Below are 12,963 nucleotides of genomic sequence, written 5' to 3'. Positions count from 1 at the left end.
TTAAAAATAAATTTATGACACAAGACAACTTCTCTTTTATCTCTCTCTCACATAAAAATCCATACTTTTCAATTTCATGTTTCTGGGTTTCTGTTCCCTCTTGGATAATCATCATCTCCACCACCTTCACCTTCAACCCCTCCACCTTCTTCAGCTCACCCTCTTAGATCGGATCCCTTCACATTTACCAATAAAAACAAACCCATCATAACCCATAATATTCTACTTTCCATAAAACAAACCAAACCAAACCAATTTTTTATTTTTAAAAAAAGAAAAAGAAATAAAAGAAGAAGGGAAAGATTGAAACTTTCAAATTTGTAACTCCTTTGACTATATTTGCACCCATATTTCAGAAACTGGGTTTATTTCTGTTTCTGTTTCTCTTTCCGTTTCCTTTTCTATTTTTGTTTCTTTCTGTTTGAGTTTTTGTCTCACGATTCTTTTTCTTTTTTTTTTTTTTAAAAAAAAAAGAGAGAAACAAACAAGAATCAGAGAGAGAAATAAAAAGACAATTTTTTCCTTATTACAAAAGTAAATGGGAAATGTAACATCTAATGTAGCAGCAAAATTTGCATTCTTCCCGCCAGACCCACCAACCTATGATGTGTGTAGAGAAGAGGATGGGAAGCTTGTGTTGCCTGGTGTTACAGCTGATAAAAATATGGATGTTCATTTGTTAGAGACAAAAGGCGGCAACAAGATTGTCGCCACGTTCTGGAAACACCCTTTTGCTAGATTTACCCTCTTGTATTCTCATGGAAATGCTGCTGATCTTGGTCAAATGCATGAACTTTTTATTGAGCTTAGAGCTCATTTGAGGGTCAACATTATGAGGTTTGTAACATCTTTACCTTAAATTTTCTTATTGCTTCAATACAATACCCTTTTCCTGTTATTGAACATTTCTTTTGTTTATTTATTTATTTATCAATTGTTTTTATGTTCTCGTTTCGATGGCTGGTTCAATTGTTTATGGCTTCCATTTATATGATAATGATTCAGATAATCGTTTTTGGTTCTGGATTAAGGAATTTGCTTGTGTTGCTCATGTTATTGCCTTCCTTTCTGTGTCTTATGTGCAATTAATTCAACTCCTTAATTTTCCAATTTATGTTTTCTCTCTTTTAAAAATAATTTTTATTGTCTTTTGACTCATCGGTGCTCTCTTTTTCTTCTCATTTTGTTCTCTGTTTGTGCATATGTCGGTGCCTTCATATCATGGGCCAATTTGTGATCTGAGCTTTTCATTTATTATTTCTTGCCGTCTTGATAACTATTTCTTGTTTTTTTTTCCTCACTTTTGTGACCATTCAGCTCTAAATAGACAAATATGAAAAAAAAAAAAAGAAAAAAAAAAGGAAGTTGATAAGTAGACATTCTAATTTAAGTTTGATCATGGGCCAGATGTTTCCTGGTACTGTCCTGATCCTTTATGGGATTTTTCGGCGTCTTTGTCACTATCTGCAAATACATATCAACTCCTGAATGATTTGTATTGAAAATGTTAAAGATTTACTTGATATTCTTTTTTTCTTTTACATGAGATGTTAACAGATGAGATTAACTTGAATTTTAGCTAATTGAGCATCTCAGAAATTTATATGTAAGCTTTTATTGCTTTGCTATGTGCAAAAGAAAAATTGCACAACCTGTTTGTAAAGATTAGTGGAAATAATTTTGTTATGTCATATGATGCAGCTAAGCCTATGTGCATGCAATAGTAAGATTTCATTTATGTGCTCCGTTGCTTACGTCTTGTTTTTCTGTGATTCAGCTACGATTATTCCGGGTATGGAGGCTCCTCTGGCAAGGTAAAGACAATCTATCTATAAAGAATATGTATTTTCAGTACTTATATTAAAAGCTTGATTTTCGTTTTTTTTTTTAATATACTCTGTTGTGAAATATACTAGTGGTAGCAAGAAAGTAGCATTTGTGTCAAGGTTTGCCTCCATGTGCATTTATCAGTTTACCTATGTGGATAATTTTACGCCTAATTAGTGTTATTTCTGTAATTCTATAGCCGTCTGAATTCAACACATACTATGATATAGAGGCTGTATACAATTGTTTGAAGGATTATGAGATTAAGCAAGAGGACTTGATCTTGTATGGCCAGTCTGTTGGAAGTGGACCTACCCTGCACTTAGCTTCTCGTTTAAAGAAATTGAGAGGTATCGTTCTTCACAGTGCAATCCTATCAGGCATACGGGTCTTGTATCCTGTCAAGATGACATTTTGGTTTGACATTTACAAGGTAAGTTTAGCATCAATTCTTTGAGACACGTATTCTTTCAAAAGATTTAAGTTGCCCTTTTTTCTTTCTTGTCCTTTGTAATTGAGAAGCTATCTGATGTTCACAGAATATAGACAAAATACGGCATGTCAACTGTCCAGTTCTGGTCATACATGTAAGTTCCTCTCTTATTATTTTCTGGTCATTGTTTCTTGCTTCTTCCCCTTGTTTTCGCCAAACTTCTTGTCATTTTTCTTACGTTTTGCATTTTGAAGTAAGAAATGTTAAATTGACGTGTTACTCTGTATTGATGCTAAACAATAGCAGAGTTTTAATGTCATTGCATTTCTTTTTCATTATCACTATGATCTATCAGGTTTTAATTAATAGAAATGTGCTAGTGAGCATGATATTAGACTTTAATTTCATTTTTACAATTTTGTCCCCTTCTCTGTGGTTCATCCACAACTTTTTCCTGCATATGGTTGTTTCAAATTTGACTTTTATCCAAAATTTCTTAACTGATATCAGCTTGGATCTTGTACATTTCCCATTGTCATCATTGCTGATATCTTATACTGAACATGCTCAGGGAACAAGTGATGACATTGTTGATTGGTCTCATGGGAAGCGTCTCTGGGAACTTTCCAAGGAAAAGTATGATCCCTTATGGATCAAAGGTGGCGGCCATTGCAATCTTGAAACATACCCCGAGTATATCAAGCACTTACGGAAGTTCATAAACACAATGGAGAAAATCTCCATCACGAAACCGACGAAGCAGCTTACTTCTAATCCTAGCATTGATATAAAACATAACAAGTGCTTAAGATGGAAGAAGGTAGCCACTCAAATGTAGTTCATCAAGACAGTTAGTTATATGGAAAGGTGAATCCTTCTTCAGGATTAGATTTGCATGCCTCGTGGACTTGGCAATCGGCAGGCAAGTTTGGTGTTGCTTGGTATGTTGCTGCAGATCAGGGACTGGTAGAAATCACAACTAGCTTATTCAATGCAGGTCCTGTTAAGTTAAAATGGTCTTAGGTAGGGAGAGACTGTAGCTTTCTCTGAAAATTATGTAGAAGTGTTGTACCGAAAATTGAAAAAGAATGTGCTTGATCTGGGTTCTTGTATAATTTAATAGAGCTTTGCCTGTGTAAAATCTATCATCATTTTGGGAAAAGCAAATACACGAGTTATTTTTTTTTTTACTTTTGACGAAAACCTTATTCTTTTTGCCTGTCTCCCAATGTAATAATACCTTTTACTTTCTGTCTGTCTTCTTATGCAATTATAAGTTCCAATCCATCCAGGACTTTGTGTCATGTTCCTGACTCGAAAATGCCAACTAATCTTTGGTAACACTTCGACAGAATTCTTGCCAAGGCCATGAACTGAACCTGGAGGATCATGAGAAACAAAAAGCAATAGTGCCCACTGAGGATTGAGATAGCATGTAAAGTGGGAATATGCATCTGACATCATATTCAAACACAAATTATTTCTTACTAATCTATCCATAACATTTGCACTTGGTGATATTTAATGAAGCCATGACTTTAACTTGTAAGGACAATGACTATGTTCCAAGAATGAAAGCATAGGAGAAATTATTCTTTATGATTTTTTACCCACTAAAAGCTAAAATTAATATGTCTTCCTATGAAAATAAAATGAGTTAATTACATTTTGATGGAAAGTTGAATGGCTTAAACATATTTTCATTCAAAGGGAAGTAGAAATTAGCCAAGCCCAAAGGGTCCATCTCAAAATAAATCCTTGAGCCAATTACCAAACCGAACCAAAGTAGTCAGACCTTCTTGAAGTTTTGGAACATATTAAGTATGAGAGAGCCCAACAAACTTCTTTATGTGTTTATGGTTATAGTTATTCTAAAATGTACAATTGTGGCTAGTCAAGTGAGAATGTACTGCCCCATAATTGATATTTGTAAATAGACTTTGGACTAGTTAATTTTCTTTCAAAAGATTTAATTTTCATACATTTATTAAGTTGACACTAATTTGTCATTTCTATTTTATTTCAGCTTTATACTGTTTTGTCATGTTTCTGAATTGACCATCACAACCATATAGTTGCATGTCTACAAGTACTAGATCCATGAAGTTTAAAAATTTAAACTTTTAATTATTTATAAGCTTAACGATGGTAATTATATATCTCAATTTAAATAAAATAAATTCTTTTTTTTTACCTATAACTAAACAATTTAAAATTTTATTTGATAGTCTCCCATCATAATTTCATAAATTAAAATATCAACTAAACACTCTCTAATTCACATTGGTAGCAAGTCATGGCTGTAATTATTCATAGAATTTAATCAAATCCTAAATACTTAAATTTAAATAAACTGTTAGGATACCAAATTCAGGTTCTACAAAAGATAATTAAAACAAATTGACAACAAAAATTAATAATGTTTAACAATTTGATATTGGCAAAAAATCTCGTTGTTTTAGATTTCTGATTCGGTTTGACTTGGTTGAGTAATATGAATGCATTTAAAATAAAAGAATACGATCTATAACTATAACAGATTCAAACAGAGTTCAAATTTAAAACATAAGATAGCAATTATTTGAATTAATTACGCAAAATATATTCTTTATATATGTTAAATTCTTTATCTTAAAGAATTGTGTTATAAAATGATATCCAATGCATTCTTTATTATTTAAATATAAAGTAGAAAGTGGATTTGGCTCTCTATATATAGAGAGCTAAACTTAACTCTCTATTCTATATTTAATAAATGCCTTATGAATTTCTATTTATTTAATTTAATTGATATTTATAAATCTTATTTTCCTATCAGTAAAAGTTTTAAAAAAAATGAAAGAGAAATTAAAACTATTAGACTATATTTAGTATCATGTAATAAAGCATATAATGGAATCACCATTACATTGCATACTTCATTACTTTGCTTATTATTAATTTCTTTTTTGATGTAATGTAATTATAATTACACTATAAAATCAATTATTTTTAATTTGATGTAATATTTAATACACAAAAAATCTATGTAAATATGATTACTTATAATATATTCATTTATTTTATTTTATATTAATATAATTTAAACATCTCTAAACACCACCATCCGGTGACTGGATTTCGGTAACTGGTGATCAGATTTCAACAATCGATGACTAGATTTCAGTAACCGATAACCAAATTCCGGCGATTGGTGATCGAATTCTGGCGACGGATGACCAGATTCCGAAAACCGATAATATTCTTAAAAAATAATAATTCTAACATCATTTTTAAATATTTTATTTCTATGCTAACTATTATAAATAAATTAATATTAAAAAAAATTATAATTACATTAGATTATATTTATTTTTTGTTATAACTAAACATGAAAATATAATAATGAATACATGGCATTCCATTACTTCTTTATTCCATTATTTAGTTGATTACATTATATTTTATTACGTTATACTAAACATAATCTTAATATTTATGAAATAAAAGTAAGATATAGAATAAAATATAAAAAATTTATTGAAGTTAAATAAATTGTTACTCTTTATATGTGGATATTTTTTAAGATATTTTTTATTATAAAAATTATACTATTTAAAAGGAAATGCTCTTACAGGTTCAAATAAGCAGTGCATAAAATCACTTTTTTTTTTCCTTTTGTTTTTGTTCATGAAATGTTGAATCCATAATTCTATTTCATTCTTTTTTATTTATTATATATATAATATAACAGTAAATAAAATTACAAATTTAAATATATAACAACTTTTGGTAACTATTTTAAAATTTATATTATTATACATGTTAATATAATTATGACTTATCTATAATTTATAATATATTATATTTACATATAACTTTATATTTATAGAATTATTTATAATTTATAATATCTTGTATGTACATATTTTATATAATTTATAATTTATTTTCTAATTCACTAAAATAAACTACACCGTTTAATGTGTTGCATAGTATGTTCCCCTAATATATTTTCGAAAACAAACTCACAAGTTCTCTCTATTGCTCAGTGCCTTTGTCGTTCTCGGCCATTGCTTCGATCCTTCGCCACTGCTGCTGCTGCATCGTTCTCCGCTGTTGCTTCTTTCCGCTGCTCTTCTCTTCTTCTCTCGCAGAAGCAACTCTTGATATTTTATTCGGTAATCCATCTTTTAACTCCGGAGTTGCAAATTGATCGACTGTGGTTGAAATTCATTAAGAGATTTATTTTATTTATATATGAATTTTCATAGTGTGGTAAATAATAAGCCTATAATTCTTTTCAAATAAAATTATCATGTTTGGAATTAATTATGATTAAAAAAAAATGTAAAGAGAGAATATACGATAGAGAAAATAAAATGAAATGTTGAAGTTGGAAGGGGTATTTTGATATTATAAAATATACTGACTCGATAAAGTGAATTGATTCGGAAATTTTATTCATTTTGTAGAATTTAGCTTAGCCAACCAATTCCACAAATTGAATTATTAAATTTTGTTTCAGTCTAACCAAATATAATGTAAGGACTTAATCCTATAATGCATATGAACATGAACTCAGCAGGATGAGTTGTTGTGTGCCTTCGGCATCACAGATCAGTTGGATTCCTTCTAAGTGTCGATTTTGGTTTCTGATTTGAGAAAATAAGAAACAAGAAGGAAAACATATATTATTTCTATGTATAATCTGATTAACTTAACGACTAATCTTACTAGCAATATCATTTGATGGTTGGTCTTGAAACCCCTTTTCCCTGATTTGCAGCAAGTGGGTGTGATTACAGTATACAAATTTAAATGATCAATGATAAATCATTAGATCAGCTAGCAATGTCAGTTGAAATCTATGTAACATTTATTGAAACTGAAAAAATTAAAAGGCAAATGCAGTATGACTGCAAGGATATTGACTTCATTTTTACTATTATTATATTAAGGTATTTATTCATTGTTTAGAATCTCCTTTTTCAGTAATAAACTGTCTTCTTATTCATTCTTTAAAACCAACCAATGTAATAATTATGTGTTTATTGATTGATGCAGAGAAAGAATGGAATTTTGTCCAACCTGTGGAGTTCTGTTACGTTACGAATTGCCAAACATGGGACAGTCTGCTAGATTCTATTGCTCTACTTGCCCCTATGTTTGTTCTATAGAGAGCAGGGTATTTCACATCCTTATGTTTCATAAATCTTTTTATATTTCTGTATCGAAATTGAGTGCGTGCTTGCTTTATTATCAATTTTCAGGTTAAAATAAAGAGAAAGCAGCAGCTCATCAAAAAAGAAATTGAGCCAGTTTTTACCCTTGATGACATGATGAAAGGGGGTTCTGAAACTGAAGGTTTTTTTTTTTATTTATTTATTTAGTCCCCAAATCAGAAAATAAAAAAAATGATTGAAATAACATGAAAATTGTTATTATATTTGGCTTTTTTCTTCTATTGAAGTGCTTTTACTTAGTCTTGTTGTTGATGATGTTTTTAACATTTATTTGCATTCTTTGTTTACTGCGTTTTTTCCTTCATTTTGATGGCAGCAACATGTCCTCATTGCAACTTTGGAAGGGCCCGTTTCCAGTCTCTACAGATTCGGTCAGCTGATGAGCCGGCAACAACATTTTACTTTTGCTTGAATGAGAAGTGTTCAAGAGTGTGGCGTGAGGAGTAGCTATATTTTGCATGTATAGTTTATTTTTAGAAGACCTCTCGAGTTTTGACAAGGAGACCTTTACATCTGATGGTTTTTAAAACTTGATGTATTGGGTTGCTTAACCCATTCTGATGATATAGGGCAGCCTATTCTACAAACTGTCGATCATTGTTGATTTGTATGAGGATAATAATATTATATAGGAAGTTTTGGATTCTTTTCTCGAGATTTATCTGAACCAATATTTGCAGCTTTTTTTGGTGCGTATTGACCAGATCAAATTCCCATGTAAAATTGTTGATTCATTGCATATAATTAGCTTATAGTTAGCTGCTTGACAACTGGTTGGATGACACCAGCCAATGAAAAGAAGCAGAATGAAATTTACATGGACTCTCTCTGTTGGAATTATAAGGCCTTCTTGGATAGAATAGCTGGCTTATTTAGTTAAGATCCTAGTTTCCATTATCTTGTTACCAGGCAATTGAAAATGGGATGAGACTTGTTATTCCTGCAGTGCTCATGGACAGAAAGTTTGACTTATACCCCTCATCCTGAGGAGATGTGGATGCTAATGAGGAGGATAAAGACTATGCTATGCTGGCGAAAGAGATCGGTGATTCTATGGAACAAAAGCAGTGCAGTCAAAGGTTTACAGTAAATGCTAAACTTTCAGCTATGAAATTTACAAATGGGAGGCCATCCCAATCTGATTTAATACTTTTCAGATTTAGATATAGCCTTTTCTATATTTCAATGTATTTATTTTAGTATCATTCCTCAGGGTTGTTGAAATTGTGCTACTTGACAGGTTTTGATCGGCTTTAGATTAAAATTGAACATAGTCTTGTCATGCCAAGATTGCAAAAAACAAGCAGTACTGCATCTGGACAAAACTTACATCCAGTAAGGCTTCCTCTGCTCTTTATCATCTTTCTCCTGATGTTACAAGGCATGATTTATTGTGAGTAGCACAAATATGTTTATGCATCAATTAATAGAATAATTGGACAACTGCATTTCAGTTCAAATTTCATCATTACTGGTGCCCACTACGTGCTAATAAGAGAAATCCTATCTCCACTCCCATTTGCATACTTGTAGAAACACCTTCGATAGGCACCCTTTTTCTTCGATAACTATTAAGATGTATGGAATATATACTAGGCTTTTTGCTTTATTTGTTGAAAAATATTTTTTAGAAAAATGAAATAGGTATTGCTATGATGTTTACGACATTGAAAGTAATAGTGCACTTCTCATTTCTTCGATTGTATATGTTGTAATAGTTGACGAGTAATTGATTGTTTATGTGTTGAGTTTTATATATATATATATAGAATCAATCATTTGATATGCAGAGTAGAGGAGAATGTAGATGTTGAATTTGAGGATGATACCATACTTTCAGGTGGATCACTAGCCAAGAGGGAAGTTTCACCCATAAAAAAAAAAGGGAACCTGGATGTTTGGAGACGAACACAATGCCTAACAGTGGTAGGTAATGTGTGATTATAAGCTTTTGATTTCTTGAACTTACACAGGTAATTTTCTTGCATACTTCTGAAGCCATAGGTTCAGGATTCCTGAGGAAAAGGAGTGAAATACTCATAACCATCAATAAATTTACCTTAGCCAAGTATAAGAATTTAAAGCATTATTATATTAGTGCATTACCAATGACACTTGTAGCAGTATGTTGCTGCATAAGAATTGCTAATTCAAGGTCTGCGATTTTAACTTCTCCGTTATGTCCGTTGAAAAGTACGTTATCACATTTATTTTTTCAAATCCTTATAGATGATTGGTGGATTATGGCCATGGAGACCTGGCCTGGCCCAATTCTTTTATTGCTTTAGTATCAAAAATTCTTATGAATTATTAGGGGATAGTTGTTTCAACTGTAAATGATAAAAGTCAAAAATTAGATTAAAAAGAAGAAAAAAAAAAAATGCAAAAGAAATACCCTGAGGGACGTGCTGCCTGAGACTCTGATACGCGCATCTTCAATTTAAATTTTTTTAGTTTTAATTAATGAGTCGTTTTTTTTTCTTATTTATTGAACCAGTCAAAAGGTTGAATAAATCAGGTAACTAAACTTTAAGGAGTAGTTAAATAGGCTCCTAGTTTTGAGATGTATGTTGCTTATATGGTGGATTTACTGTTATTCATCATATGTATATATATTCATTGAATAAAATGAAGTGGGGGCAGTCTCCTTAATTCAGAAAACAATTGTTATGTTTGGAGGTGCAGGTTTCCCTCGAATGATCCTGAACTAATTTCTTTCTTTCTTTCTTTCTTTCTTCTTTTATTTATCCAAAATAGGCAGAACTACTAAAGCTTCTTCAAACTCAGTTGTACCAAAATGGTATCAGAGCTTTGCCATGGATCAACGGGTGACGAGGTTGGAGAAAACTATTGAGTCCTTCAATGGAAATGGGGAGTTGTTACTACAATTAGTAGACACTGTAAACAAGCTCAATATTAGGATGGAAGAAATAGCCAGTAGCTCTCAAGTGTCAAAGCATGTCAATGAGGTGACAGAGCACTCCACATCGCCAAGTCGCATGCCAGGTGTTCAACAAAATAACAGAGAAGGCCAAAGTAACCAATCCACTAATTCTTTTATGCCCAAGACTTTGAAAATTGATTCTCCTTGTTTTGATGGCCAGAGTGATCCTACTATTTGGTTATTTAAAGCTGAACAATTCTTTCAGTTACATGACATTCCAACGAGTGATCGAGTTGCTCTTGCTTCATTCCATTTTGAGGGGGACGCCTACCTATGGTACCAATAGTTGCAATAGGAACAAGTGTCTATCTCATGGGCAGAATTTAAAGAAGGAATGAACTCAAGATATGGACCAACTCAATATCTTGATTTCTTTAGCGAGCTTACAAGAATGCAACAGACAAGCTCAGTTTAAGACTACTAAGATAAGTTTGAGAAATTTTTGGCGAAAGTTGGACTGCTGGAACAAGCTCTTCAAGTTAGTTGTTTCATAGGGGGGCTACAAGATTCTATTCACACGGATGTTAAAGCTAACAAGCTAGGCACTTTATCATCAGCTACTGGGTTGGCACGACTTTATAAAGCACGAGACCTCGACCAACCCAAGCTTAGTCCAGTAGCTACTCGACCTGTACCGAAACCATTACAACGCACCACTCTCATCAAAAGAATGACACTGGAAGAATTGAATGAATGCAGACATAAAGGATTGTGTTTTAAATGTAATAAGAAGTATGGTCCTGGTCATGTATGCAAGAAACTCTTTATGATACAAACTACATTTAGTGATGATGACATCGAAATGGAGGAAGATGGAATCTCAGAAGGTTAATTGCTTGGAATTTCATTATATGCTATTGCAGGGCTTCGTGCTCCCAACATTATGAGAGTTGAGGGTCGTTTGGCTCATCAACCTATCATTGCACTAATTGATTCAAGCAGCACCCATAACTTTATGAGTGAACAGTTAGCCAAGAATATTGGGCTTCAACCGGTACCTGAAGGACACTTGGAAGTGATGGTGGCCTTAGGAGGAAGGTTAGCAAGTGCAGGTAAATGTAACCAAACTCATTTAATTCTACAGGAAAACTCTATGTTGATTTTTATTTGCTTCCATTGGAGGGATGTGATGTTGTGCTTGGGGCTCAATGGCTAAGTATGTTAGGACCAATTAAATGAGATTTCTCTCAGCTGAAAATGAGTTTTGAACTGGGAGGCAAACCTATTACATTACGCGGTCTGAGAAATATGGAAAATAAGGTGATTAATTGTCAAGTGCTACAACGTGCAACTAGAAAGAAAGGATATTTTTTTCCAACTTCTGGCCCTTACAGGATTACAACCTAACCAACCACCAATACAACCGCAAGTACAAGAGATTTTTCACCAATACACAGAAATCCTGACCAAACCAACAAGTTTACCTCTAAATCGCCCATGTGATCATAAAATACCAATATAACCGGGTTATGGTTCAATTTCAGTCAAGCCCTACCGTTACCCTTACTCTCAGAAAGCAGAAGTAGAAAAATTAGTAGCTGAAATGCTTGCAGCATGAATCATTCCCAAAGCAACAGCCCCGTACTCTTCTCCGGTGATCTCAGTAAAGAAACAAGATGGATCTTGGAGATTTTGTATCGATTATCGAGCCTTGAATAGAATAACAATCAAAGATAAGTTTCCAATCCCGGTCATCGATGAATTATTAGATGAGCTCCATGGTGCAAAGGTGTTCTCAAAATTGGATCTACGGTCGGGCTACCATCAAATTCGTATGAGTTCTCCGGATGTGGAAAAAACAGCTTCTAAAACTCATCAAGGCTATTACGAATTCTTAGTGATGCACCATCCTTCGACCTCATTAATGCACCATCCACTTTCCAAGTATTGATGAATGAGGTATTCAAAGATCAACTGAGAAAATACAATATTAGTTTTCTTTGATGATATATTGATATATAGTAATTCTTGGGGGAAGCATGTAGAACACTTAAATGTTGTTCTTTTCAATCCTAAAAGGGCAAGGGTCGTATGTAAAAATAGAAAGAGAAGTTAAGTACCTAGGCCATCTAATATCTAGTGCAGGAGTGGCTGTAGAAAATTGGGCAATGCTCAATTTGCCCAAACCCAAAACATCAAAGGTTTTTCGAGGCTTTTTAGGACTCACAGGCTATTATCGCAAATTTATCCAACGCTATGGAAAGATTGCTGGTCCATTGACAAGATTATTGAAGGACTCTTTCAGTTGAGATGAAGCAGCTAGAACAACTTTTTCCAAACTCAAAGTTGCGATGACCCAAGCACCGGTGCTAGCTTTGCCTGACTTCTCAAAAAAATTCATTGTAGAATACGACGCTTCTGGATCAGGAGTTGGGTGTTGATGCAGGAGAGGCCAATTGCTTTTACAATCATGCAATTCAAGGAAGACATCTTCTCCTTTCAACTTATGAGAAGGAGATTTTAGCTTTGGTCTTAGCTGTTCAAAAATGGTGTTCCTATCTATTAGGGAAAAGATTCATATTGCATACTAATCA

General features: G+C 32.8%; 3 protein-coding genes across 3 annotated transcripts; all 3 read left to right on the top strand.

Moving 5' to 3' along the window:
- On the top strand, window positions 1–3,450 carry LOC8282520 (alpha/beta hydrolase domain-containing protein 17B). The gene is made up of 5 exons (XM_002523467.4): window positions 1–837; window positions 1,778–1,814; window positions 2,027–2,260; window positions 2,367–2,414; window positions 2,832–3,450. The coding sequence occupies exons 1-5, from the start codon at window positions 539–541 to the stop codon at window positions 3,096–3,098; spliced, it is 885 nt and encodes a 294-aa protein (XP_002523513.1). The 5' UTR covers window positions 1–538; the 3' UTR covers window positions 3,099–3,450.
- Window positions 3,451–6,242: 2,792 nt separating this feature from the next.
- LOC8282519 (DNA-directed RNA polymerase III subunit RPC10) lies at window positions 6,243–8,140 on the top strand. The gene is made up of 4 exons (XM_002523466.4): window positions 6,243–6,420; window positions 7,307–7,427; window positions 7,513–7,606; window positions 7,802–8,140. The coding sequence occupies exons 2-4, from the start codon at window positions 7,314–7,316 to the stop codon at window positions 7,930–7,932; spliced, it is 339 nt and encodes a 112-aa protein (XP_002523512.1). The 5' UTR covers window positions 6,243–6,420; window positions 7,307–7,313; the 3' UTR covers window positions 7,933–8,140.
- Window positions 8,141–8,291: 151 nt separating this feature from the next.
- LOC107261607 lies at window positions 8,292–11,535 on the top strand. Its single transcript, XM_048371891.1, has 3 exons — window positions 8,292–8,564; window positions 8,726–9,411; window positions 10,243–11,535. The coding sequence occupies exons 2-3, from the start codon at window positions 9,399–9,401 to the stop codon at window positions 10,713–10,715; spliced, it is 486 nt and encodes a 161-aa protein (XP_048227848.1). The 5' UTR covers window positions 8,292–8,564; window positions 8,726–9,398; the 3' UTR covers window positions 10,716–11,535.
- The last annotated feature ends 1,428 nt before the right edge of the window (window positions 11,536–12,963 follow it).

Source organism: Ricinus communis, chromosome 3 (assembly GCF_019578655.1).
Source record: "Ricinus communis isolate WT05 ecotype wild-type chromosome 3, ASM1957865v1, whole genome shotgun sequence".
In the NCBI taxonomy this organism is placed as follows: Eukaryota; Viridiplantae; Streptophyta; class Magnoliopsida; order Malpighiales; family Euphorbiaceae; genus Ricinus; species Ricinus communis.
This window is presented reverse-complemented; position numbering and strand designations above follow the sequence as displayed.

Bases quoted from the DNA above. Each gene is read 5' to 3' on its own strand.
- LOC8282520 (XM_002523467.4), top strand. From the start codon at position 539: ATGGGAAATGTAACATCTAATGTAGCAGCAAAATTTGCATTCTTCCCG. The intron at 838-1,777 runs GTTTGTAACATC...TCTGTGATTCAG, and splicing joins TTGAGGGTCAACATTATGAG to CTACGATTATTCCGGGTATG. The intron at 1,815-2,026 runs GTAAAGACAATC...GTAATTCTATAG, and splicing joins ATGGAGGCTCCTCTGGCAAG to CCGTCTGAATTCAACACATA.
- LOC8282519 (XM_002523466.4), top strand. From the start codon at position 7,314: ATGGAATTTTGTCCAACCTGTGGAGTTCTGTTACGTTACGAATTGCCA. The intron at 7,428-7,512 runs GTATTTCACATC...ATCAATTTTCAG, and splicing joins TTTGTTCTATAGAGAGCAGG to GTTAAAATAAAGAGAAAGCA. The intron at 7,607-7,801 runs GTTTTTTTTTTT...TTTTGATGGCAG, and splicing joins AGGGGGTTCTGAAACTGAAG to CAACATGTCCTCATTGCAAC.